The sequence below is a fragment of the Diadema setosum genome, chromosome 10 (assembly GCF_964275005.1).
Source record: "Diadema setosum chromosome 10, eeDiaSeto1, whole genome shotgun sequence".
Classification (NCBI taxonomy): domain Eukaryota; kingdom Metazoa; phylum Echinodermata; class Echinoidea; order Diadematoida; family Diadematidae; genus Diadema; species Diadema setosum.
Genome location: NC_092694.1, coordinates 35,555,629 through 35,580,406, shown reverse-complemented (window position 1 = coordinate 35,580,406; position 24,778 = coordinate 35,555,629). Strand labels below are relative to the sequence as shown.

The window sequence follows — 24,778 nt, the reverse complement described above, 5'->3', positions numbered from 1 at the left end:
AAGAAGGGGAAGGGGCAGACTCTACCTTAAATTTCCTTTTCTAAGGACAGTGTCCCACAATGGTTATGACGACATCTTGTCGACATTTTAGATGCTATTTATCATTCACTATACTTTTCACCTCAAAAAGTAAGATTCTGATATTCCCTTGTTTTCTTGACATAAGATATCCGTCTTTGTATAAACCATATTGGCCTTGCTAATTCCGTTTGTACGGCTTTGGTTTTTCCCACTGCAAAACAGAAAATATTCCCGCTGGTTAATTTTCCGGGACTCTTAATTTTCCTTTTTCATCAGTACCCTTATCTGTGTGTTTGAGCTTCTCTCATAGATATTGTTTCAGAAACATAAACCCTGTCGCGTGACAGATCATTAAGAGTTACAAACTATTTAAATTATGTCAGGGTTTCTCTCTATCTAAAACATTTCATCAGAGATATGTGTCATCAAATAATGACTTCAGAAGTTTTATTTAGTATTCTTGCCATGAGTATTTTTGTTTGATAGTACTTTGGTCAGTTCCAAGGTAAGGAGTAGATCATTAGAAAAATATCCAAATTGTTATCTCTTTTTAAGTGGAACAGTAAGTGTATTTAAGAAGGCTATTTCTGGCTCTATAATTTTATGTACAAAATGTAATTATAGCGCCATCTCCAGGGAATTCCCTTGTTAATGGAGAGGTTTCATATTTGAACAGGTTGTACAGACGACAGGCCTTATTTTAAACAACACAAATAATAGTCTCTGGATGTCTATGATAGCGGAAAGGAAGTGGGAGGTTTTATGAAGAGACCTTCCGTGTTCATACAGGTGACATAATCTCTATCCGGTAAACCGATGGTATAAAACTGGTCAGTGTGTCGTTTTCTCCATCATCTTAAGCCTGTATGCCAGGGCATCCAGAGAATATCACCGAGCATTTCTTGCCAGAGAAGATACCTCAACGTCAACTTACTGAGAAGGCTCGTAAACGTCTTAATTGGAAGGACACGGTATAAGAAACAAAAGGACTTCAACTTCGAGCTCAGAATGAATGTAAGTCCTACACGCACTTTGGAATTCATGAATATGCTTGTCATCTTTTAATATTGTGCGGTCGCATCTGGCTTTAACAGCTGATATTGTTGCAACTACAATTCCCCATGGTATCTCAGTTGGCTGCCTGCGCTCATTTAGCAAACACTCGAAAATTGTGTCGCGATGAACTCTATAATATATACTCATAATATATTATAATATTATTATATAATATATAATCGTGAATTTGATTTTACAAAAACGAAATAGAACGCCCATAAATGAAGTTGATCGCTCGGATTCTGAATTTGAATGCCCGAATATTTCAGCGTGCGTGCGCTGTGTGAATTTGAATGCACGTTATATGAATTTGAATGACCAAAATATGAAATTGACCGGGAAAACCTATACATTAACATGAATTACCTGACACATACAAAATGAATTGTATCTAATATATTACATTAGATACAATTTATTTTGTATGTGTCAGGTAATTCATGTTAATGTATTGGTTTTCCCGGTCAATTTCATATTTTGGTCATTCAAAGTCATATAACGTGCATTCAAATTCACACAGCGCACGCACGCTGAAATATTCGGGCATTCAAATTCAGAATCCGAGCGATCAACTTCATTTATGGGCGTTCTATTTCGTTTTTGTGAAATCAAATTCACGATTGGGCGTTCAATTTCTAAATGCGAGCATTGCATTTCCTACTCGTGCATTCAAATTCACGCGATAGTCATGTGATAGTTCCGATGAGCTTGTTTGGAGCGTTCAATTTCATTTTCAGGCGATCTAGTTCCTACTTCGTGCGATCAATTTAACGAGGAAAATGGAGTAGACTTTTTTTTTTTAAAGAAAGGAGAAATGACATACACAACCAATGGATGCTTGCATATAGTGTTATTATTATTGTTTAATGGTTCTATACATTGTTATCTGTTCATGTATTCTTTGTTTTTTATCTTAAAAAAAAAAAAAAACTTAATTGTAAGGTCCAATCAGCAGTGCGTCCAAACAACACAACGACAATCTAATCATATTTCTTGATGATACTGCATGTATGGTGACAGCGCCCAAACACTAACCACATAATGATAATGTTTTAAAGACAAACTGACAAGCAATGACCTCACATAGTCCCGCAAAAGTAAACCAATAAGATAGCAATAAACAACAAATAAGACGTATACAATGTTCATGTTATGTAGGCCTATTCGAAATAGTTTTTTTTTTCAGGTGTCAACCAACTTTCCGTATCATACTCGTCTGTAGGCATATACAGTGCCTAATGTTTGTTTGTTTGTTTGTTTCATTTTCCATCTAAGAAGATGGCTGCAATAGCTGGTCTTCTATGGGGTCTAGTTGGATATCAGGTGGGACCACTTCACCGGGTTAAACACTCTGCTCTTTGCGATAAATAAATGAAGTTGGATCTTTTGCGTGCATGAATTGTGACTCTGTCACACATGTGACGTGACTCTGTCACACATGTGACCTCCATTTTACGTCCTATCAGAGGGACATGTGCCTGTATATTCCTTTTAGTGAAGCCCGAGTTCATATTTTGTCAATGAACAGGTGGACCTGTACTGCAAAATAAGTAATATTCATCATAAATCCCGAGTGGATTCAGAGCTAAATGAACAAGACACATATACACGGCCCTAAACTAACTAAATTCCGACCTTCTCTTAAATTCAATGCAGCTTTTTGGAACATGGTTGCCTATTCACGAATTTGAATGGCCGACGAGATTCCGTCGCCAGCTTGACATGAATTTGAATGCTCATTGCTGAAATGCGTGCTCCGACAGTGAATTCGAATGCTCCAATAGTGAATTTGAATGCTTCGACAGTGAGTTGAATGCTCCGCTAGTGAATATGAATGCTTCGACAGTGATTTGAATGCTCCGATAGTGAATTTGAATGCTTCGAGAGTGATTTGAATGCTCCGATAGTGAATTTGAATGTTTTGACAGTGATTTGAATGCTCCGATAGCGAATTTGAATGCTTCGACAGTGAATTGAATGCTCCGATAGTGAATTTGGATTCTTCAATAGTGAATTTGAATGCTCCGACAGTGAATATGAATGCTCCGACAGAGAATTTGAATGCTCCGATAGTGAATTTGAATGCTTCAACAGTGAATTTGAATGCTCCGATAGTGAATTTGAATGCTTCGACAGTGATTTGAATGCTCCGATAGTGAATTTGAATGCTCCGACAGTGAATTTGAATGCTTCGACAGTGATTTGAATGCTCCGATAGTGAATTTGAATGCTCCGAGAATGAATTTGAATGCTCCGACAATGAATTTAAATGCTCCGATAGTGAATTTAAATGCTACGATAGTGAATTTGAATGCTCCGACAGTGATTTGAATGCTCCGATAGTGAATTTGAATGCTCCGATAGTGAATTTGAATGCTCCGACAATGAATATGAATTCTCCGATTGTGAATTCGAATGATTTTGAATGTGATTGCTGATTCAGTGCTGCGAGAGTGGAATGCGTAAATTCGAATGCTCGGAATTGGAACTTGAATGACACAAGTATGAAATTGACCGGGAAAACCTATATCTTTGTTTGTTTGTTTGTTTGTTTGTTTGTTTGTTTTTGCAGAAGCCGTGTGTAATTAGTCTACGACAAGAAACAGAAGGACAAGATTTATCACAATTACATATTCCATTTAAATGATTTCCCATTTACATTAAGACTCCGTTAATAGTTGAAATGCGAGTAGTATTTAAAGGGATCGCATAGTAATTGTTGAGACCTAATTTCAGGTTTCTAACATTTTTTGGTGAGATAATGAGAAACCTCTTATGAAATATGAAACAGCATGTATTCCATGAGGAATTCAACGTTTATTTGATGAAAATTGATTTGAAATGGCTGGGATGTCCAAAGCAAAGCGATTCTAATAAGTGTGGGACCCATACTTTATTACGATCGCTTTGTTTTTCTTTTTGGATGTTTCAGTCATTCAAAACCCGATTTTCATTAAATAAACTTTGAATTCCTCTTAAAATTGTATGCTCTGTACTATTTATTAAGTGTTTTCTTGGTATCTTGCAAAAAGTTCAAAGCCCAATTCTCATCTCCACCAATACTGTACAATCCCTTTAAGTTGATACCCAGTTATTTACTGCATTGAAATAAGCAATTATTTTGACATAATCATTCATCGATAATATGGATGAATGAGGATATCATCATATCATATTATGGACGTCATTACATCATTATAACTATATTGTGGACGTATGGACGTATCATTTTCCAATCTCTTATCATTTTGCCTCATCAGACCCTACTTCTACTTACGTCGATGGCAGCAGCCATCTTCCAGACCGTTACATCGTCACCAGTCCCGAGCACCTCTCGGACATGTCTGCCAATAGACGCAGCTGATTCCCATCGACGAGAACTGAACTCCAATCTTTTCTATCCTAAAGCGGCAGCATTCGCCGTACAAAGTTTCAACCTCTCAACCAGTGATATGGGCTTGGCCGATACGTCAAGCTGTCCGTTTGATGGCGTCTCCAGCCCGCAGGACTGCCCCGTAGGAGCGAAACCAAATGCTGGAAGTCCGGAGATTATCAACCAAGACGGCTCGTGTCCATGGACCTACGTGGAATGCTTTGACCCCAACCGTATTCCAATGTCGATCACTATGGCCCAGTGTCAGTGTTCTGCATGTCTGGACCCTTACACAAACGAAGTGGATCCCAACCTTCGATGTGAACCTGTGATGTACAACATGAAAGTCCTGCAGAAGACCCAGTGTGTGGATGGTCACTTCCGGTACGAGCAGAAGACCCTTCAAGTCCCCGTGTCATGTGCCTGTATGCGTATGAGACGAGCATAATAGATGCCAGCTGTTGGTGAAGTATCCATGTCTTGAGTTCTTGCTGCAATGTATTCAGTATTGACTATTCAAATATTTGTACCAATTGGTACTTATTCTTGTAAGATGTGCTAAACTCCAGTCTTGCCTTTACACCTTGTCCTCTACAAAAGCCATCTAGCTCTTACTGAAAACTGAAACTGAACTGTTGTTAAGATATTTCTTATTTTAAGATTATTTCTTCTTATTTTTGAACTGATTGACTTGGGCATTTTTGAAAATTGGCAAGTAGTTTTTGTATAAATGACGCTTATAGATTTTCTCTGTTCATTTGTGACGATGATTTGATAGCAAATCGATGAAAATATTGATTTATACGTTATAGCGGAAAACTTGACAGTCAGAAAATATGGAAGGAGTGACGATTGCATTCGAAAGGAAAAGGTATAATTTGATTTGATTTAATTCAAATTACAGCGGCTGCCGTTGTTATATAGATGATTCGAAGTTCATGATATTTTTTTCTTTTTCATTAAGACGAGAGGTAGAAATTATTCTGCAGATTGTTTTGTTCAAGATGATTTGTGATCTTAAATCGCAATGTATCTCCTGTGTAGTGGTATTCTTCTTAGAGGACAAGTTCACCTTCATATACACGTGGATTAAAAATGCAGCAATATCATTAAATCACATTAGTGAAAGTTTGGGGAAAATCGGACAATCCGTTCAAAAGTTATTCATTTTTAAATTATCTGTGCAGTCACTGCTGGATGAGAAGACTACTACGGTGTAGGATGCCACATGCGTATAACGATATAAGGAAAATATAAAGACAATTTCCCATTAAAAAAAAAAAATAATAAAGTGCACATTTCCTCAACCTGTCACTGATGTATGTTAAGGGTATATTATTCCCCCTGCCTTCTGAAAGAGGCAAGTAAAGCGTTCTAATATCATGCGAAAAAGTGAAAATATGTTTAATTTTCTTTCTATTTTCTTCTGTTTTCTTCTGTGACATCACAAGCTATAGTAGTCTTCTCACCAGGTAGTGACTGAGCAAAAACTAAAAAAATTCATAACTTTTGAACGGGATGACCAATTTTCCTCAAACTCTCACTGATGCGTTCTACTAATATCGCGGCATTCACTCAATCCACATGTCTAGGAAGGTGGACTTGTCCTTTAAACTTGTCAGGGGAATACTGTACTACCGTATACATATGGATCAATCAGTTCTCTCCATTTTTAAACACATAGTGTACAAATATCTAATCATCATTACAGTTTCTCAGAGTTTTCAACATGCGTTTCTATAATATGTTATGAGGACGTGATCTCTCTGTGTGTTTGTTACTTCTGAGTTCTATGTATATTGTAATTCGCGAAGCCTATAAAAGAAATGTAGGCTGTATTACTCAATGTGGAGTACGGAAAAAAAAAGTCAAGTTTGACGTCATGCATTAGAAGTATCCACTATGTGGCATAATGTTGTTACCTTCTGGAAGAAAAGCTGTATTCCTATTAAAATGTACAATTATATATTTTCATATACTTATTAATACGTATTATAATCCACCTATTTATTTGTTAATTTATGCATTGTATTTATTAGCCTCTGTACAATAACTGAATATATTTTCTTGTATTTAACATTGTTTAACTGTTATGTATACTGTAATGACTCATAAAGTAGATGGAGTTTTGAAAGAGTAATGTGGCTTTTTGTCGCATTTCATGTCAGATGCATACTTCTGTAATATCAAACCGTTAAAAAACACTTAACCAAGATAATGACAGTAAGGAGTGTTTATACATGGTTAGATGTTTAATTTCCGTTTCCTCATGGGGTGGGAAGCTGCACTTCTCAAGTATATTGTGCATACATGCTGTGCATGCATGTACCTACTACAAAGGGCACTTATTTATTGAACACAATAAAAAGCATAAAAGATAATGTATCGTGTCTGAACACATTAATGACTTAACAAAGAGTTTTTAAATTCCTAAATGATATGATGATATATATATTTATATGCATACAACATACATACATACATACATTTATATTTCATCGGATATAGATCGACCGGCGTCCGTTCGCCGACTTGCTTAGTAACCCGGCGCTTAACCACAAGTGACCGGTATCAATTTTTCTGTTTCCACATTTGTACGTGTGCGTACGAGTTTGAGTGTGGCTATGTAGATCTGATGTGGATGTGCTTGATCGTTTGGTTGCAAGGGTGTGCATTTAGTTGTATGTATGTATGTGTGTGTGTGTGTGTGTGTGGTTATATCATTTCAGTGAACATGTGTAGGATTTAGGGTGTGTCCTCAGACTGTGAGAAAAGAAGTGAGTCAACATTTTCTTATCTGTCAGACCGAGTAGATACATACATCATTCAACATAATTTTGATGTAATCATGTAGGCCTACTTGAAATAACACACACACAAACACACACACACACCCAAACGACATACACATGTAACGCAAGTAACACAAAAAAACGTAACGTGCGTATACACAGCCAGAGCCAGAAACACGCACGCATCACAAAAAAAAGGAAGAACATTTCTACTCGTCAAGAAGAAATCATGAAAGAAACATTAAAATGACGTAATAGAATATCGTGTTTTCATTAAAAAAAAAAAATGAGCGGTTTGAGGTGAATGATTATTTACAAACTATTTCTAGATACCACTTGAAAGTTTAGAAAAGTTGGTCCTACGTAGGGACGGAGTTTTTGATTTGGGTTGTGATTTCATTTCAAGATTTACAGGTATTATATTGTTTATCTATGCCATTTACCCGAAAATGGGAATTAAAGAATTGAAATAGGGCTACTTCCAAAGTGAAGAATGCATTCGATATAAGATCTGAATTATTTGAAATAAACTGCTACGTCTTACAAATGAACGGTACCTTGCCCTTATATTTAATCATTAATTCAATAGACTTCTAACAGGAGGCGCCATAGGTGGATTTTTGGTCTACTGATTTTTTTTTTCAAGATTTCTTCACACATGCTCAACTTTGTACCTTACGTTTCTTAGTTTTCATTGATGTCCTTATACTCTTCTTTCGGGAGGGGGCGGGGGATATATTAAAGACTCCTAATTGGAGGCGCCACAGGCAGATTTCTGTTGAGCTGAAACAATTTGAGAGAAGACGTTTCATAACTTTTGTCCCTCGCTACTCAAATAGGCCTGTGCAAATTATGGACACCTGAGAGTTACAGGTAACTATATTGAGAGGACATTGTCGACGAGCAGTTGGAATATCGAAGAGAACGTGAGCCATGCCCTTAATATGGAACAAACACAGTGTTACCACACTGTGTTCACATAGTTAACTATGTGTAAAATGTGTGAATATAGTGTGTTCACAGTTTTCCCACGGTGTGAAATTACAAACTATGTGGTTCACCCCATAAAACTCACGTTGCCATACACAGTTACCACAGCTTACAACATAATGGTCACAGTGTATAATATGCTGCAGTATGTGGGCATGGTGTGTTCATAGAGTTGTCATAGTATGAATTTTCAGACTACAACTGTATGTGGTTAAAGGGTGAGTACAGTTCTGGTCGAGGTAAGGATTTAGCTTTTAACGTTTTGCGAGATATTCAGAAACCACTCTATGAGATGTCAGAGAGCATGCAGTTCTAAAGGGTATCAAAAGTTTATTCGATGAAAATCGGTTTTGAAATGGCTGAGATATCCAAAAACAAGGTGAAACAAAGAGATCGTAAAAATGTTGTGGCATGTCGCCTTTTATTATTAGCACTTTTTGGGATATCTCAGCCATTTGAAAACCAATTTTCATCAAATAAACGTTGAATCCTTCTTACAATTACATGCTCTTCCATATTTCATAAGAGGCTTTTCATTATCTCACTTAGGAATGTTCAAAACGTGAATCCCCACCTCAACCAGTACTGTAAAGTCCCTTTAACCACATACTTATCATATGGTGACATGCAGTTAACACATACTAGTCACAGTGTGTCACATATTGCAGTCTATGGGAATAGTGCCTCCACAAAGATGTCACAGTGTGAAACGATGGACTATGTGGTGTATCTCCTACTAGCCACATAGAAGTATACAGTTACCACAGCTACCACACAATAGCCACAATGTGTTATATATTATCAGTTTGTGGGAAAGATGTGTTCACGTAAGAGCACAGTGTGTATTTAAAACTATGTGACTTACCACTTGCTAAATCTGATAGAAATCACAGTTACCACAGCTTACCATTGGCCAAAGTGTGTCACATACTGTAATATGTGAAATTTTGTGTGCCCACAGAGTTGCCACAGTGTGGAATTCTAGTCTATGTGGTTCTTACCCAAAAGTCACAAACTAATCACAGTATCGCATGACTATCACAAGACAATACACTCACAGGATTAACACACAGCAGTAGGTCCTACTGGAATAAGCTAACAAACAAACATATCACACACATATTCCAAAATTTAATTGATAAATGAGTATTGCTTTGAATCATAACAATTGATTGAAACAGTATTTAACCTGGCATGTGCTCCTGCAGTATTACAAATTAAGTCGGAGTGCTGAGGTACAGTATGTGATACTTCATATGGTATTTCTGTGGTATTCCTATGGTATTCCTGCGGTACTCTTGTGGTAACCCTGTGGTACAAATTTTTACACAGGTTATGCAATCAGAATTTTAGAAAATACATAAAAGACCTTTAATTTCAGAGTATTTATGATGGGACTTACTTTGAACTTTATCATAGATTGTCTAATAATGCTATAATATTCCCAATGTCACGATCCCCCTGGATATCGAAATCTTTGTTGAGGTCTATCAATAGGAAAAATAAGCTTTTTTATATATTCAAGTCTCACAAAACTGATGCTGCTAAAAGCAAATATACTAGTTATCGTAATGTTCTTACTTCTGTGTTGCGTGAGGCAAAAAAGAAATATTTTTCTTCACTGTTTCTTCTCCATGAGAAGGACATTAAATCCACGTGGAAAGTCATTAATGATGTTCTTCAGAAGAAACGAAATAAATCGGATATCCATAAGATTTGTTTAAATGACATCGAGTTAAGAGATGATAATGAAATCTCTGAAGCGTTTAACTCATATTTTGTGAAGGTTGGATCTAATTTAGCTGATGTTATTCCGGAAACGGACATACCGTTTTCTACGTATTTAAGTCATCGCAATAATCAATCTTTGTTTTTTATGCCTGTATTAGAATCCGAAATTGTTGACATTGTAAATAATCTTAAAGCCAAAAAAAGTACTGGTTATGATGGAATTTCTAATTATCTCCTGAAATATGTTGTACATGAGATTGTTGTACCCCTCGCCCATATATTTAATTTGTCATTACTGAACGGTGTAGTGCCTACTAGGATGAAAATCACTAAAGTTATCCCGATATATAAAAAGGGCCGAGAGGACGAACTGGGAAATTATCGACCAATATCGTTATTAACTTCTTTTTCTAAATTACTTGAAAAGATTGTGTACACACGTGTATTCCGATTCTTAAACGACTGTAATGTAATAGATGATAATCAATTTGGATTTCGTAAAAAGCATTCCACAATTCATGCTATTTTACTCATGCTAGAGAAAATTATCAAAGCGATCGATGTCAAGTGTCACACAGTAGGTATCTTTCTCGACTACTCCAAGGCCTTTGACACAATCAACCATGAAATATTATTGTACAAATTACATCACTATGGGATTTGTGGAAGGGCCTTGGAGTGGTTTAGAAGTTACCTTACTGGAAGAACTCAATTTGTTAGTTTGAATGGCCATGTGTCCAGCTCACAGCCTATAACTTGTGGGGTACCGCAAGGATCCCTTTTAGGTCCTTTATTGTTTATTCTTTATATGAATGACTTTCGCAGTTCGTCCTCTCTGCTCTATTTTCTACTTTTTGCCGATGACACCAGCATTTTTTATTCAAATCGAAACCCTCATGTTTTACTGAATACCATTAATACTGAATTAAAATCAGTATCTAAGTGGATTAAGGCTAATAAATTGTCATTGAATTTGACCAAGACAAAATTTATGTTTTTTAGCAATATAATCAATATTTTACCGGGTAAGTTGGTTGTTAACGACGTGGAATTGAACCAGGTGGAATATATACAATTCCTTGGTGTTTATATTGATTGTAAGTTGACATGGAAAGTTCATGTTGATTCATTGCGTAAATTACTATCCAAAAATGTAGGTGTTATGTATAAGTTAAAACAGTATTTTCCTAAACATGTTCTCCATTCATTGTATTCTACTCTATTTTTGCCTTATATAGGTTATGGAATCCTGGCATGGGGAAACTGCTATACAACTAGACTCAATTCTTTATTACTGATACAGAAAAGAGCTATACGGATACTTAACTTCGCCACATTTTTGGAACACACTAATGTCTTATTCTTTTCCAGTAGAACACTTAAAATCCAGGATTTATATCATTTCAATATCGGGTCATTTATGTATCAGTTAAATTCAGGTGGTCTCCCTGATGTGTTTTCTTCGATGTTCGTCAAAAATACTGAAGTTCATTCTTACCCTACTAGACAAAAAGATTCTTTTCATCTTTCTCCTGTACGGACCGTATATGCTTTAAAAACAATAACCACTACAGGACCTAAATTTTGGAATGAGTTGGATAGAGAAATAATCCAATCCCAGTCTCTCTATTCATTTAAGCATAAACTTAAACTAGTTTTTCTGAATTCATATCTATAGCTATTCTTCAATCCTCCTCGACATTCTCTGATCATGCTTCACATTACTGACATTATCGATTATGTAACATGTGCCTCGCTCGTGATTTCTGTATTATCTCCTGAACTTCCTTTGTACACATTTGGTATCTCTGCTATTGTACACTGCATCTGACTTGTACCTCGCTCGGGTGATCACGCAACTCTCAAGAAGTCTTGTGCCGCGGACATTGTTTTCTTTGTTTTTTTCTTTTTCTTTTTACTTTTTGGCGATTATATTTCTCCAATTCACAAATTGTCATTCCTTTAATTACATATACCAAGTAAGAAATAATCTCACATCCGCATCTGGGAATCTACACCCTACAAGCAATGCTTCTATGTAGATTCCTCATATTTCACATGTTTTATTGTCTTATAAGCTGTACTTGACAATTCATCCAGGCTTTTGTATTGTGATGTTTATGTTTTATGTATTTCTTGAAATGTGGAATATGGAACAATAAAAAACAAACAAACAAAAACAAAACAAAATTTTAGAAAATACATAAAAGACCTTTAATTTCAGAGTATTTATGATGGGACTTACTTTGAACTTTATCATAGATTGTCTAATAATGCTATAATATTCCCAATGTCATAAATTTTGTTATGAAAGTGTACTTATTGCATATGTTGATAGTAAAGTATTGTTTGGTTAGTAATCATGCCTTAATGCATTACGAATAGATGGTCTATAATATTCTATGACAATTAACATTTGCATTAATTGTGGAGAGGCCATTTTGTGTGATGGACTTGGGTCGTTCTTTGAATCATATACATGATATTCTGCTATAGAGATGAGAGGACGAGAGAGGGCGCTATAATATGAATGTAAGAATGACCCAAGTCCTTCATTCTTACATTCCTATAAGATTTAACTCATTTATTTCAGGCACTTCCGGGGGTAATTAGGATTTATCATTTATACACAAGATGAGTCCATGCATATGCTACAATTTCCCATGTCAAACTGAATTTGGCCAAAATTTGGACTTGGGTCGTTCTTATTCAGATCTTCAATAAAAGGAAGATATGCCGGTGCATTTACCTCATTTGATGTTTAAGTTTATATGCATGTTCTAGGAAGAGAAAAAGAGACAGAGTGGAGTAGACATGTTGCTATTAAATATGACAAGATATTATCCTTTCGATGTCTTGGTTGAAGATGGCAGATAACACCTTCTCCTTCCCTACTGAAAATAATGCAGTGTCCCGTAGTGCGTTTACACTGTGTTCACAAAGTCTACTGTGAGAAAACGCTCGAATGTAACAGTCTGGAGATTATTTCACACTGTGATGTGGTTTGTCACAGGGTATTCATTATCAATGTTTTGTTCCACACCGTGAATTAATGATTCGTACCTATGAAATGATGATTCACAATGTGTTCACACTATTGATATGCTCGAATTTATCAGTGTGAAGAGATTTCACACTGTGTTTACAACGTTTTCACACTGTGTTTCACATATTGTTTTACATTGTGGGACACTGTGTTCTTTCCAGCAGAGTTATTTGCAGTGTTTTGAATGCAATTGCGAACACCTTTCAGGTCTCAACGGGTCTAATGTGTGTACAGCGTAGCAAGGGTGGGGGAACCGGAAAGAGGGAGAGAGCCAGACTCTACCTTGCATGTTCTTTTAAGGGGGAGAGGGTTATGTCGACTTCTTCACATCCTAGTTGCCATTCATCATTCACTATACTTTTCTCCTCAAAAAGTCAGATTCTCATATTTCCTTGCTTTCTTGATATATCAATAAGTTATCAATAAGATATCCGTCTTTGTGTAAACCATACTGGCCTTGCTTCCGGTTGTACGGCTTTGGTTTTCCTACTGCAAAACAGAAAATATTCCCGCTGGTAAATTTTCTGGGACTCTTAATTTCCCTTTTGGCCTTGCTTAGGTTTATACGGCTTAGGTTGTTTTCCCTCTTCAAAAAGTAAATATTCCCCCTGATAAATTTTCTGCTATGCTTAATTTCCCTTTTACATCCGTATCTTTAACTGTGTGTTTAAGTTTCTCTCATAAATATTGTTTCAGAAACATAAACTCTGTAGAGTGACATATCCTTTGGAGTTACAAACTATTTAATTTACGTCAGGGTTTCTCTCTATCTAAAACATTTCTTCAGAGATCTGTGTCACCAAATAATGACTTTATTATTTTTTCAATAAGTGCTTTAGTCAGTGCCAAGAACTTAAGGGATTAGATCATTTGAAAAAAAATATCAAATTTTTTATTCTATTTAAATGAAACAATGAGTGTATTTTTAAAAGGCTATTTTTGGATCTTTATGTACATAATGTAATTAAAGCGCCATCTCCAGGGAATTCCCTTGTCCATGGAGAGGTTTCATATTTGAACAGGGTGTAGGCCTTTGTTTAAACAACACAAATAACAGTCTCTGGATGTCTATGATAGCGGGAAGGAACTAGGAAGTATAATGACACGTTCCGTGTCCGTACAGGTGACATAATCTCCATCCGGTAAGCTGATGGTATAAAAATCGTCAGTGTGGAGTTTTCTCCATCATCTTAAGCCTGTATACTAGGGCATCCAGTGAATATCACCGAGCATTTCTTGCCTGGAAGACACCTCGACGTCAACTTGCTGCGTGGAGAGGACTCGTGTAAAACGGCTCAATTGGAAAGGCACGTTACACTCCAAGAAACAAGAGGACTTCAACACCACGCTCAAAATGAATGTAAGTCCTACCACAACTTTAGTTTGACATTCAAGAAGAGTCGTGCCATTATGATTATCTTACCATCACACCTAACATTGACAGTTGGTATCGTTGCAACTACAATTCCGCATGGTATTTCAGTTGACAGCCTGCGCTCGTTTTTCATCTAGCAAACACTCGAAAATTGTGTCGTGATGAAACTTTTGTAGCAGATTCAGTTTATTTTTTATTTGTCGATTAATTCAGGTTAATGTATTTTTGCAAAAGCCGCGTGTAATTAGTCTACGACAAGAAACAGGACGACAAGATTTATCATAATTACGTATTCCATTTGAATAATTTCCCATTTCCGTTGAAACTCCGTTTCTAGTTGAAATGCGAATAGTATTCAAGGTTGTTTTTTTTCCACTTATTATATTTTCTGCATTGGCATAAGCAATTAGTTTGATATAATTTCATCCATATGGACGTATGGACGTATCATTTACCAATCTCTTATCATTTTGCCTCATCAGACCCTACTTCTACTTACGTCGATGGCAGCAGCCATCTTCCAGACGGTTACATCTTCACCAGTCCCGAGCACCTCTCAGACATGTCTGCCAATAGACGCAGCTGACTCCCATCGACGAGAACTGAACTCCAATCTTTTCTATCCTCAAGCGGCAGCATTCGCCGTACAAAGTTTCAACCTGTCGACCAGTGATATGGGCTTGGCCCACACGTCAAGCTGTCCGTTTGATGGCGTCTCCAGCCCGCAGAACTGCCCCGTAGGAGTGAAACCAAACGCTGGAAGTCCGGAGATCATGAACCAAGACGGCTCGTGTCCATGGACATACGTGGAATGCTTCAATGCCGACCGGATTCCAATGGCGATCACTATGGCCCAATGTCAGTGTTCTGCATGTCTGGATCCTTACACACACGAAGTGGATCCCAACCTTCGATGTCAACCTGTGATGTACAACATGAAAGTCCTGCAGAAGACCCAGTGTGTGGATGGTCACTTCAGGTACGAGCAGAAGACCCTGCAAGTCCCCGTGTCATGTGCCTGTATGCGTATGAGACGAGCATAATAGATGCCAGCTGCTGGTGAAATATCCATGTCTTGAGTTCTTGCTGCAATGTATTCAGTATTGACTATTCAAATATTTTTACTTATTCTTGTAAAATGTGTTAAACTCCAGTCTTGCCTTACACCTTGTCGTCTACAAGAGCCATCTAGCTCTTGCTAAAACTGAATTGTTGTTAAGATATTTCTTATCTTAAGATTATTTATTATCTTATTTTTGATGGATAATTTTTATTTATACGTTATAGCGGAAAAGTGGAAATTCAGAAAATCTTGAATTAGTGACGATTACATTCGAAAAGAAAAAGGTAGAATTTATTTTGATTTAATAACAATTACAGCCGTTGCCGTAGTTAGATGATTCGAAGTTCAGGATTTTTTTTTTTTTTTTTTTTTTTTTAACAAGGCGAGAGGTAGAACTATTCTGTAAATTGTTTAAGATGATTTGTGATGTAAAATTGCAATGTATCTCCTGTGTAACAGTATTCGTCTTAAAGGACAAGTCCACCTTCATATACAAGTGGATTAAGTAAATACAGCAATATCATTAGAACACATTAGTGAACGTTTGGGGAAAATCGTACAATTCGTTCAAAAGTTATGCATTCTTAAATTATGTGTGCAGTCACTGCTGGATGAGAAAGAAGACTACTACGGTTTATGATGTCACAAGCATACAACGATATAGGCAAAATATAACGAGAATTTCACAACATTTAATTTTTGGAATAAAGTGCACATTTCCTCAACCTGTCACTGATGTATGTTAAGGGTAATATTATTTCCACCAGCCTTCTGAAAGAGGTAAGTCAAGCGTTCTAATATCATGTGAAAAAGTGAAAATATGTTGAATTTTCTTTATGTTTTCTTTATATCGTTATAAACATGTGACATCACAGCTATAGTAATCTTCTCATTAAGCAGTGACTGAGCAAAAAAATATATTTTAAACACATAATGTACAAATTTAAATCTAATCATCGTTCCAGTTTCTCACAGATTCCAACCTGCATTTCTATAATATGTCATGAGGACGTGATCTCTGTGTGTGTTTGTTACTTTTTGAGTTCTATGTTTATTGTAATTCGCGAAGCCTGTAAAAGAAATGTACAATTTGTAGTCTGTATTACTCAATGTTTGAGTACGGAAAAAAAAGGTCAAGTTTGACGTCATGCATTACAAGTATCCACTATGTGGCAATATGTTGTTACCTTCTGGAAGAAAAGCTGTATTCCTATTGAAGTGTACAGTTATACATATCTATGTACTTATTTATACATATTATATCCCACCTATTTATTCGTAAATTTATGCATTGTATTTATAAGCCTCTGTACAATAAACTGACTGTAATGTTTTGTATTTAACTGTTATGTATACTATAATGAATCATAAGGTAGATGGGGTTTCGAAGGAGTAATGTGTGTTTTTTTTTTTTGTCGCATTTTAAGTCAGATACATACTTCTGTAATATCAAACCATTAAACAAACACTTTATCTTAGATAATTACAGTAAAAAGTGTTTAGACATGGTTAGATGTTTGATTTCCGTTTCTCATAGGGTGGAAACTGCACTTCTCAAGTATATTGTGCACACATGCTGTGCATGCATGTACCTACTACAAAGGGCACTTATCTATTGAACACAATAAAAAGCATAAAAGATAATGTATCGTGTCTGAACACATTAATGACTTAACAAAGAGTTTTTAAATTCCTAAATGATATGATGATATATATATTTATATGCATACAACATACATACATACATACATTTATATTTCATCGGATATAGATCGACCGGCGTCCGTTCTCCGACTTGCTTAGTAACCCGGCGCTTAACCACAAGTGACCGGTATCAATTTTTCTGTTTCCACATTTGTACGTGTGCGTACGAGTTTGAGTGTGGCTATGTAGATCTGATGTGGATGTGCTTGATCGTTTGGTTGCAAGGGTGTGTATTTAGTTGTATGTATGTATGTATGTGTGTTTGTGTGTGTGTGTTGTTATATCATTTCAGTGAACATGTGTAGGATTTAGGGTGTGTCCTCAGACTGTGAGAAAAGAAGTGAGTCAACATTTTCTTATCTCTCAGACCGAGTAGATACATACATCATTCAACATAATTCTGATGGAATCATGTAGGCCTACTTGAAATAACACACACACAAACACACACACACACACTCAAACGACATACACATGTAATGCAAGTAACACACACACAAACAAAAACGTAACGTGCATATACACAGCCAGAGCCAGAAATACGCACGCATCACAAAAAAAAGAAGAAAATTTCTACTCGTTAAGAAGAAATCGTGATGACGTAATAGATAACCGTGTTTTCATAAAAAAAGATGAGCGGTTTGAGGTGAATGATTATTTAAAAACTATTTCTACATGTTCTAGATATCACTTGACAAAAGTTTAGAAAAGTTGGTCCTACAATACAATACAATACAAACAGATCATTTATATAGCGCCCTTACACAGTCAATGACTGGTTTCACAGCACTTTACAACATTCAGTTACAGATTGGCATCAAAAAGGAAAATCTTAAGATTCTTCTTGAAGACATCAAGGGATGGGGAAATGCGGACGCACCGAGGTAGATCATTCCACAATCGTGGTGCAGCCGTCACAAAAGCATTGTCCCCCGCTCTACTGATTGTTTTGGGTACATGGAGTAAGGTGCTATCTTAGGGACGGAGTTTTTAATTTGGGTTGTGATTTCATTTCAAGATTTACAGGTATTATAATTGTTTATCTATGCCATTTACCCGAAAATGAGAATTAAAGAATTCAAATAGGGCTATTTCCGAAGTGAAGAATGCATTCGATCCAAGATTTGAAATATTTGTAATTCGGTGTTCCAAACACACAAGTATGAAATAATGTGGACTTGAATCTTCTCCCTTGGGGGATTTATCAGAAATGATCGTAACAGCTTGACGTCCAGTGTGTACTGTGATTTCTTCTGCCAAGGTGTTTTCGTTCTAATGCAGGGGGATAATAATAAGAAACTGCTACGTCTTACAAATGAACTGTGTACCTTGCCCTTACATTTAAACATTAGTTCAATAGACTCCTAACAGGAGGCGTCACTGGTAGATTTTTGCTCTATTGATTTTTTTTTTTCAAGATTTCTTCACAACTGCTCAACTTTGTATCTTACAATGTACGTTTCTTAGTTTTCATTGATGTCCTTATACTCTTCTTTCGGGAGGGGGCGGGGGTTATATTAAAGACTCCTAATTGGAGGAGCCACAGGCAGATTTCTGCTGAGCTGAAACAATTTGAGAGAAGACTTTTCATAACTTTTGTCACTCGCTACTCAAATAGGCCTGTGCAAATTATGGACACCTGACAGTGATGGGTAACTAGATTGAGAGGACCTTGTCGACGAGCAGTTGGAATATCGAAGAGAACGTGAGCCATGCCCTTATGGAACAAACACAGTGTTACCACACTGTGTTCACACAGTTAACTATGTGTAAAATGTGTGAATATAGTGTGTTCACAGTTTTCCCACAGTGTGAAATTACAAACTATGTGGTTTACCACATACAACTCACGTAGCCATACACAGTTACCAAAGCTTACCACATAATGGTCACAGTGTGTGATATGCTGCCGTATGTGGGCATGGTGTGTTCATAGAGTTGTCATAGTATGAATTTTCAGAGTATGTGGTTAACCACATACTTATCATATGGTGACATGCAGTTAACACATAATAGTCACAGTGTGTCACATATTGCAGTCTATGGGAATAGTGCCTCCACAAAGCTGTCACAGTGTGAAACGATGGACTATGTTGTGTATCTCCTACTAGCCACATAGAAGTATACAGTTACCACAGCTGCCACAAAATAGCCACAGTGTATGACATATTATCAGTTTGTGGGTAAGATGTGTTCACGTAAGAGCACAGTGTGTAGAACTATGTGACTTACTACATGCATGCTAAATCTGATAGAAATCACAGTTACCACAGCTTACCATTGGCCAAAGTGTGTCACATACTGTAATATGTGAAATTTTGTGTGCCCACAGAGTTGCCACAGTGTGGAATTCTAGTCTATATGGTTCTTTCCCAAAAGTCACAAACTAATCACAGTATCGCAGGACTATCACAAGACAATACAATGTACCACACAGCAGTACCTCAGAGGAGTAACACACAACAGCAGGTCCTACTGGAATAAACTAAGAAACAAACATACCACACACATATTCCAAAATTTAATTGATAAATGAGTATTGCTGTTAATCGTAACAATTGATTTACACAGTATTTAACCTGGCATATGCTCCTGCAGTGAATTACCCATTAAGTTGGAGTGCTGAGGTACAGTATGTGATACTTCATGTGGTATTTCTGTGGTATTCCTTTGGTATTCCTGTGGTACTCTTGTTGTAACCCTGTGGCACAAATTTCTACACAGGTTATTAATGTTCATTAAATACCTAATAAAATGCGTGCAAATTGTTTTGCAAAAGAAATGTAAAATACATGTCATGATTATCAATGTAAATATGTTTTCAGTGTCGTTCCGGTTTTTATCTTGAAACTCCCCCAAATATCACATTTTGGAGGACCTCGTTGCAGTTTTTGCGAAAAAAAGTCACGTGACGAACATCCCTGAACCGATTGATGACGTATAAACACGGAGTTGTGCTCAGTTAGCAGACGCCGCTCAGCACTAGCACTTGGATTACTAGCTTAGTACACGCGCGTACACGTTAGCTAGCCCGGCCAGGCCCGGGCCCGAGATGTGCACTCCCGGTCGACCCACTGATTGTCGACATGTACGCATTAGTACCACGTACATTATCACTAAGTTAGCTTGCACAAATACCTGGCACCTCGAGCATAAAATCTTCCCCTATGGGTAAACTTCGACATTGATGATGGTGATGATGAAGACTGCAGCTCTGACGATAGCGGAGGAGGCACTTGAGTTGAAGGGGAAAATGGGGAGGGAGAGGCAGCCGATGAACCAGAACGTTATCGTGGGGCTGCACCTTTTAACCGATATGAACCAGCTGCATGCAATTCTCATACTGCCAATGCAAGAGCGAATGAACATGGCACCAAGTCCGAGAATAGACCTCACGGAAACGATCGCCTGAGAAATACAGAGTGGTATGTGTGGTATGCCCCCATAGTTTAACGTTAGAAAGGATGTCCTGTATTCTACATGATTGACACTGTAAGTCGTAATTGTTTGTCTAGTAAGTAGTAGAAGAACAGACCCAGCTCGCTCACAAAGTGAGCGGCTACTCCGGCCTCCGCAAGCGGGAGCGTCCCGTCCGTGGCCTGGCCTGTCGGCCTGCGCTAACAAGTTAAACTAGTAATAGTATTCTAGTAGTAGTAGTAGTTTACTAGTACTACTACTAGTAGTTACTTTGTACGGGGGCAGTACTAGTACCACTAGGTCTAGTAGACTAGTAAGTAGTAATAGTAGCAGAATCTTTGGTAGTAGTACAGAGGCTACACTCTATACATTAATAGAGTATGTTACAGGGTGGGTCGTGGCTAAAAAAACAAAAACAAAAAAACAACAACAAAACAACACACACACACACACACACACACACACACACACAAAAGGCCTAACCAGTTTCCAATGGTCAGTTTCTGCAATAATTGTTATCAGTAATTTAGATGCGCCATTTTCTGAGAAAAACGATACCAAGAATGATCGTCAATTTTGGTCGAGTAGTTTTTGTTTTATGATACAAATCTATGTAAGCTTAGCCTTGTCCGAGTGCGAGGTTTCCTTTTCTCGCCACAGTCTTCATGGTCTTACAGTGAAAATAATGGATATTTAAGCGTACCACAGTTGTAATCTGTATTATTTATTAAATCCGATACAATTCATTAAATATTCTTTTGTCCAAAGGCTTAGCCAATGACTATGTAGTCAAAGAAAATAGAATTACAAGTTACAACCGTGGTACGCTTGAATGACCATTATTTCCACTGTAAGACTGTGGCGAGAAATTACAAAGGAAACTTTGAACTCGGACAACGCTAAGCTTACATAGATTTGTATCATAAAACAAAAACTACTCGACCAGGTTACTAGACTAGGTGTAGTGCCCAACTCTCTGTCTTGTGTTAACTGGGTGTTAGTGTTACTACTACTAAAAGTACAACTAGATTATCAAGAGTAGAAATTCTTTAAAAGTGTTAGTGTCGAATACTTCTTGTTTAAGTTATATAGCAAGTTTACCCGACTCCGCTCTCTCTTGAGGAAGGCACGGCCACTGCGTTGGCGTGTGATAATAACGCGTCTGTAACCGTGTCCGTTGTTGACTTGACAGCATTGGGTCTGTAGTGGTACTCTCTCTCACGCTGCCACTGCTAGTGGCATTTTTAGCGCTACCAACAGTAGATTTAGTGGTTCCACTACTACTACTACTACTACTACTACTACTACTACTACTACTACTACATATGGAAAACTTTCGCACGATTTCGCGCATTTAGGGTTGACAGACCAGAGTGCACGTAGTCGCCGAGAGCCAACTGCCGAGTGCACTCGAGCATATTATGGGAAGGAGCGGACTCGTCCATTGTACGGGAATCGGGAGAACCGTGCGTGTGCTTATTGGAGGGACAGAATACGTCTTTCAAGACAATAGCAGATCTGTACTAACATTTGTTTTTTCGGACTAGTTTAATAGTTGGACATGTATGCATTACGAATAATGTAAAAAGAACGGCATTTCCATTTCACCACACAAGTTGATCATTCACGAGCACACACACCAACGCGTACAGTATCTACATAATGGGTTCACACACCCCTGTTGATTTAATGGGACTGAACCATGGTCTGTTCAAGCACGGCTTGTTGCAACCTCAAGTCATCTCTGCAGAGCAAAATACGCATGATGATCCTTGAATTTGGCAATATTTAGCTCTGAAAGAAGTGGTAATACACTCTGCCGGATTGTCAGAATATTAATAAAGACTAATCTGTTATAATGTGGACGAAAGACGATTCAAAAGGCATGATATCCAGCGAAAATTGTGAATAACTTGAACTCTCCCGCCTTCGTTTCACAGCACAAACACAACCGTTTGTTTACGCACACTCGTCTGTTTCCGTAAGCATTAGGGGAATTGTGTACAATGGACAGCACAAGAGCTCGCACGCTTTAGCAAAGTCACAAGCAGTTTTGTAAAACATTCTTTGATTTGACAAGAAAAGTGCCCTAATTTCTCTCTGACCAATCAAAGCAAGTTATACATCACTGAAGAGCCCAAACATTCTACTTCATTTTGAAGTGCGAGGGTAAACAATTCCACCAAGCTTCCGTGGTACAGCCTGTGATTTATATGGGCATGTCCGAAAATTATGGCTTATTTTGGGTACTCCGCCATAGACAAACTCAAGATTTGGTGATTTGAAGCAGAATTTCAGAGGAAAAGTGCCCTAATTTCCCCAAACCTATTTTTGGGGGAAATACACGGAGTAGAAAGAGGGTACATTCTAGTTTCATTTGGAGTGCGAGGGTTTTGAATTCATAGCCATGTTTTTTGTGCAGAGCTATTTTTGTCCCAAAGGAGGGGGATATGACGCGTCTTTTCACGTGTTATAAGCACCGGTGCTCTCGCTCCGGAGCAAATGCGCGCAAGTTTTCCATATGTAGTAGTAGTAGTAGTAGTAGTAGTAGTAGTAGTAGTAGAAGTAGTAGTACTTGACCAGTATTTGTAACACCGACACTTGTTTGTGATCCACCTTTCCCTGACGGTGCCTTTAGACTGGGGAATGCGTCGGCTTTCAGCCTGTAGTTGGTCTTGAACCCCAGTCTAGCTTTCAATAGAGAAGTTTGTTCTCGATATCAAGAAAGTGGGCACTGCAAATACGGCTGCTGTTGGTGAGCTGGAAATCGGAGCGTGTGTTCCTGACGAACTTAACCCACTCACGAGATACGACCTGACTTCCAAACTTAAAAAAAAAAAAATAATGTTTGAGTTCGCTTTAGAATTTCTGGTACATCCCCCAACCACGCAGGAACTAGGCATTGTGAAAATTATTATAGAACCTCATCCAGGACAAACAAAAACAAAGAAAAAAAGTTAATTCCTTGAAGGCTTGATATGATAAGTAGTACGCTCCGATGTCCAGCCTGAACTGCAACTGAGTGCAGCGCAGCGCTATGCGCTCGCTAGCTCGCTTCCCCGCCAGCGCTAGCCGGCCGGTGCTGCAGCAGTCGCTGCGCTGCGCTATTGCTAGCTTGCTGACATGGCTAGGCTGGTCGGACAATCGATATCGACGACTCCGATCTTTGCCGTCATCACAATTTAGAAGTGATAGTGCGCCGCATGCGGCGAAAGTATAGAAAGTTTTCCAAAACCGAGGAAATTGCATCCATTATGTTAAATATAGAACAAAATTCAGAACAGTAAAAAACCCCGCACGACCACAGAATTACTATGAATATAACATTTAATATTATTACATCATTAACAACAACAAAAAAAAATTCTAAACCATTTTATTTGGTCTTTAAAAGCAATGGAAATTTTAGAAAATACATAAAAACCTTTAATTTCAGAGTATTGATGGGACTTACTTTGAACTTTATCATAGATTTTCTAATAATGTTATAATATTCCCAATGTCATAAATGTTGTTATGAACGTGTAATTGCATATGTTGATAGTAAAGTATTGTCTAGTTAGTAACCATGCCTTAATGCATTACGAATAGATGGTCTATATATATATATATATATATATATATACATATATATATATATATACATATACATACATATATACACTGATACACTGATACACCCGATGACAAACTAAGAATAGGATGACTATTCTAGATCTATTTAGGACTAGAATGGTAGTAGGAGGTATGAGTTGTTTGAGGTTATAATATATTAGAAGAAGGACAAGTTATATAGGTTGGGACATGTTTGTCCTGAAATTCATCACTCGCCTATTAGGTCAATTCTGGTACATTTCATTATGGCTATTGATTGTCCCAGATTATCTTTCTTCGGACTGCGGATGATAACACAGAGTGAAAGACTGTGGTAGATAACACAGTGTGAGAGACTGTGGTAGATAACACAGTATGGGATGCCTCAGCTTGACATACTGTGTTACCTACCACAGTATCCACCCTGTGATTTTCCACAGTGTGATAATAACACAGCATTACAACAATAATGTCCCGATTTAACAGGTAACCATAGTGTGACATATACCACATTGTGTTTCGCACTGTAAATCACAATGTGTTTTACTATATGGCAACACTATAACTATTCCTTAAGGGATGGATACAGTGTACATAATTAGACAACAAACAGCGG

The 24,778-nt window shown here is 37.4% G+C and overlaps 2 protein-coding genes across 2 annotated transcripts; both read left to right on the top strand.

Annotated features, from left to right (window-relative positions):
* The first annotated feature begins 4,358 nt into the window (after positions 1–4,358).
* On the top strand, positions 4,359–4,898 carry LOC140233981 (interleukin 17-like protein). Its single transcript, XM_072314067.1, has one exon. It carries the CDS (start codon positions 4,359–4,361, stop codon positions 4,896–4,898), a length of 540 nt encoding a protein of 179 aa, XP_072170168.1.
* A 9,989-nt stretch (positions 4,899–14,887) lies between these two features.
* Positions 14,888–15,427, top strand: LOC140233980 (interleukin 17-like protein). Its single transcript, XM_072314066.1, has one exon. The coding sequence runs from the start codon at positions 14,888–14,890 to the stop codon at positions 15,425–15,427; it is 540 nt and encodes a 179-aa protein (XP_072170167.1).
* Positions 15,428–24,778: the final 9,351 nt, after the last annotated feature.

Coding starts and splice junctions, on each gene's coding strand:
- LOC140233981 (XM_072314067.1), top strand. CDS start 4,359: ATGGCAGCAGCCATCTTCCAGACCGTTACATCGTCACCAGTCCCGAGC.
- LOC140233980 (XM_072314066.1), top strand. CDS start 14,888: ATGGCAGCAGCCATCTTCCAGACGGTTACATCTTCACCAGTCCCGAGC.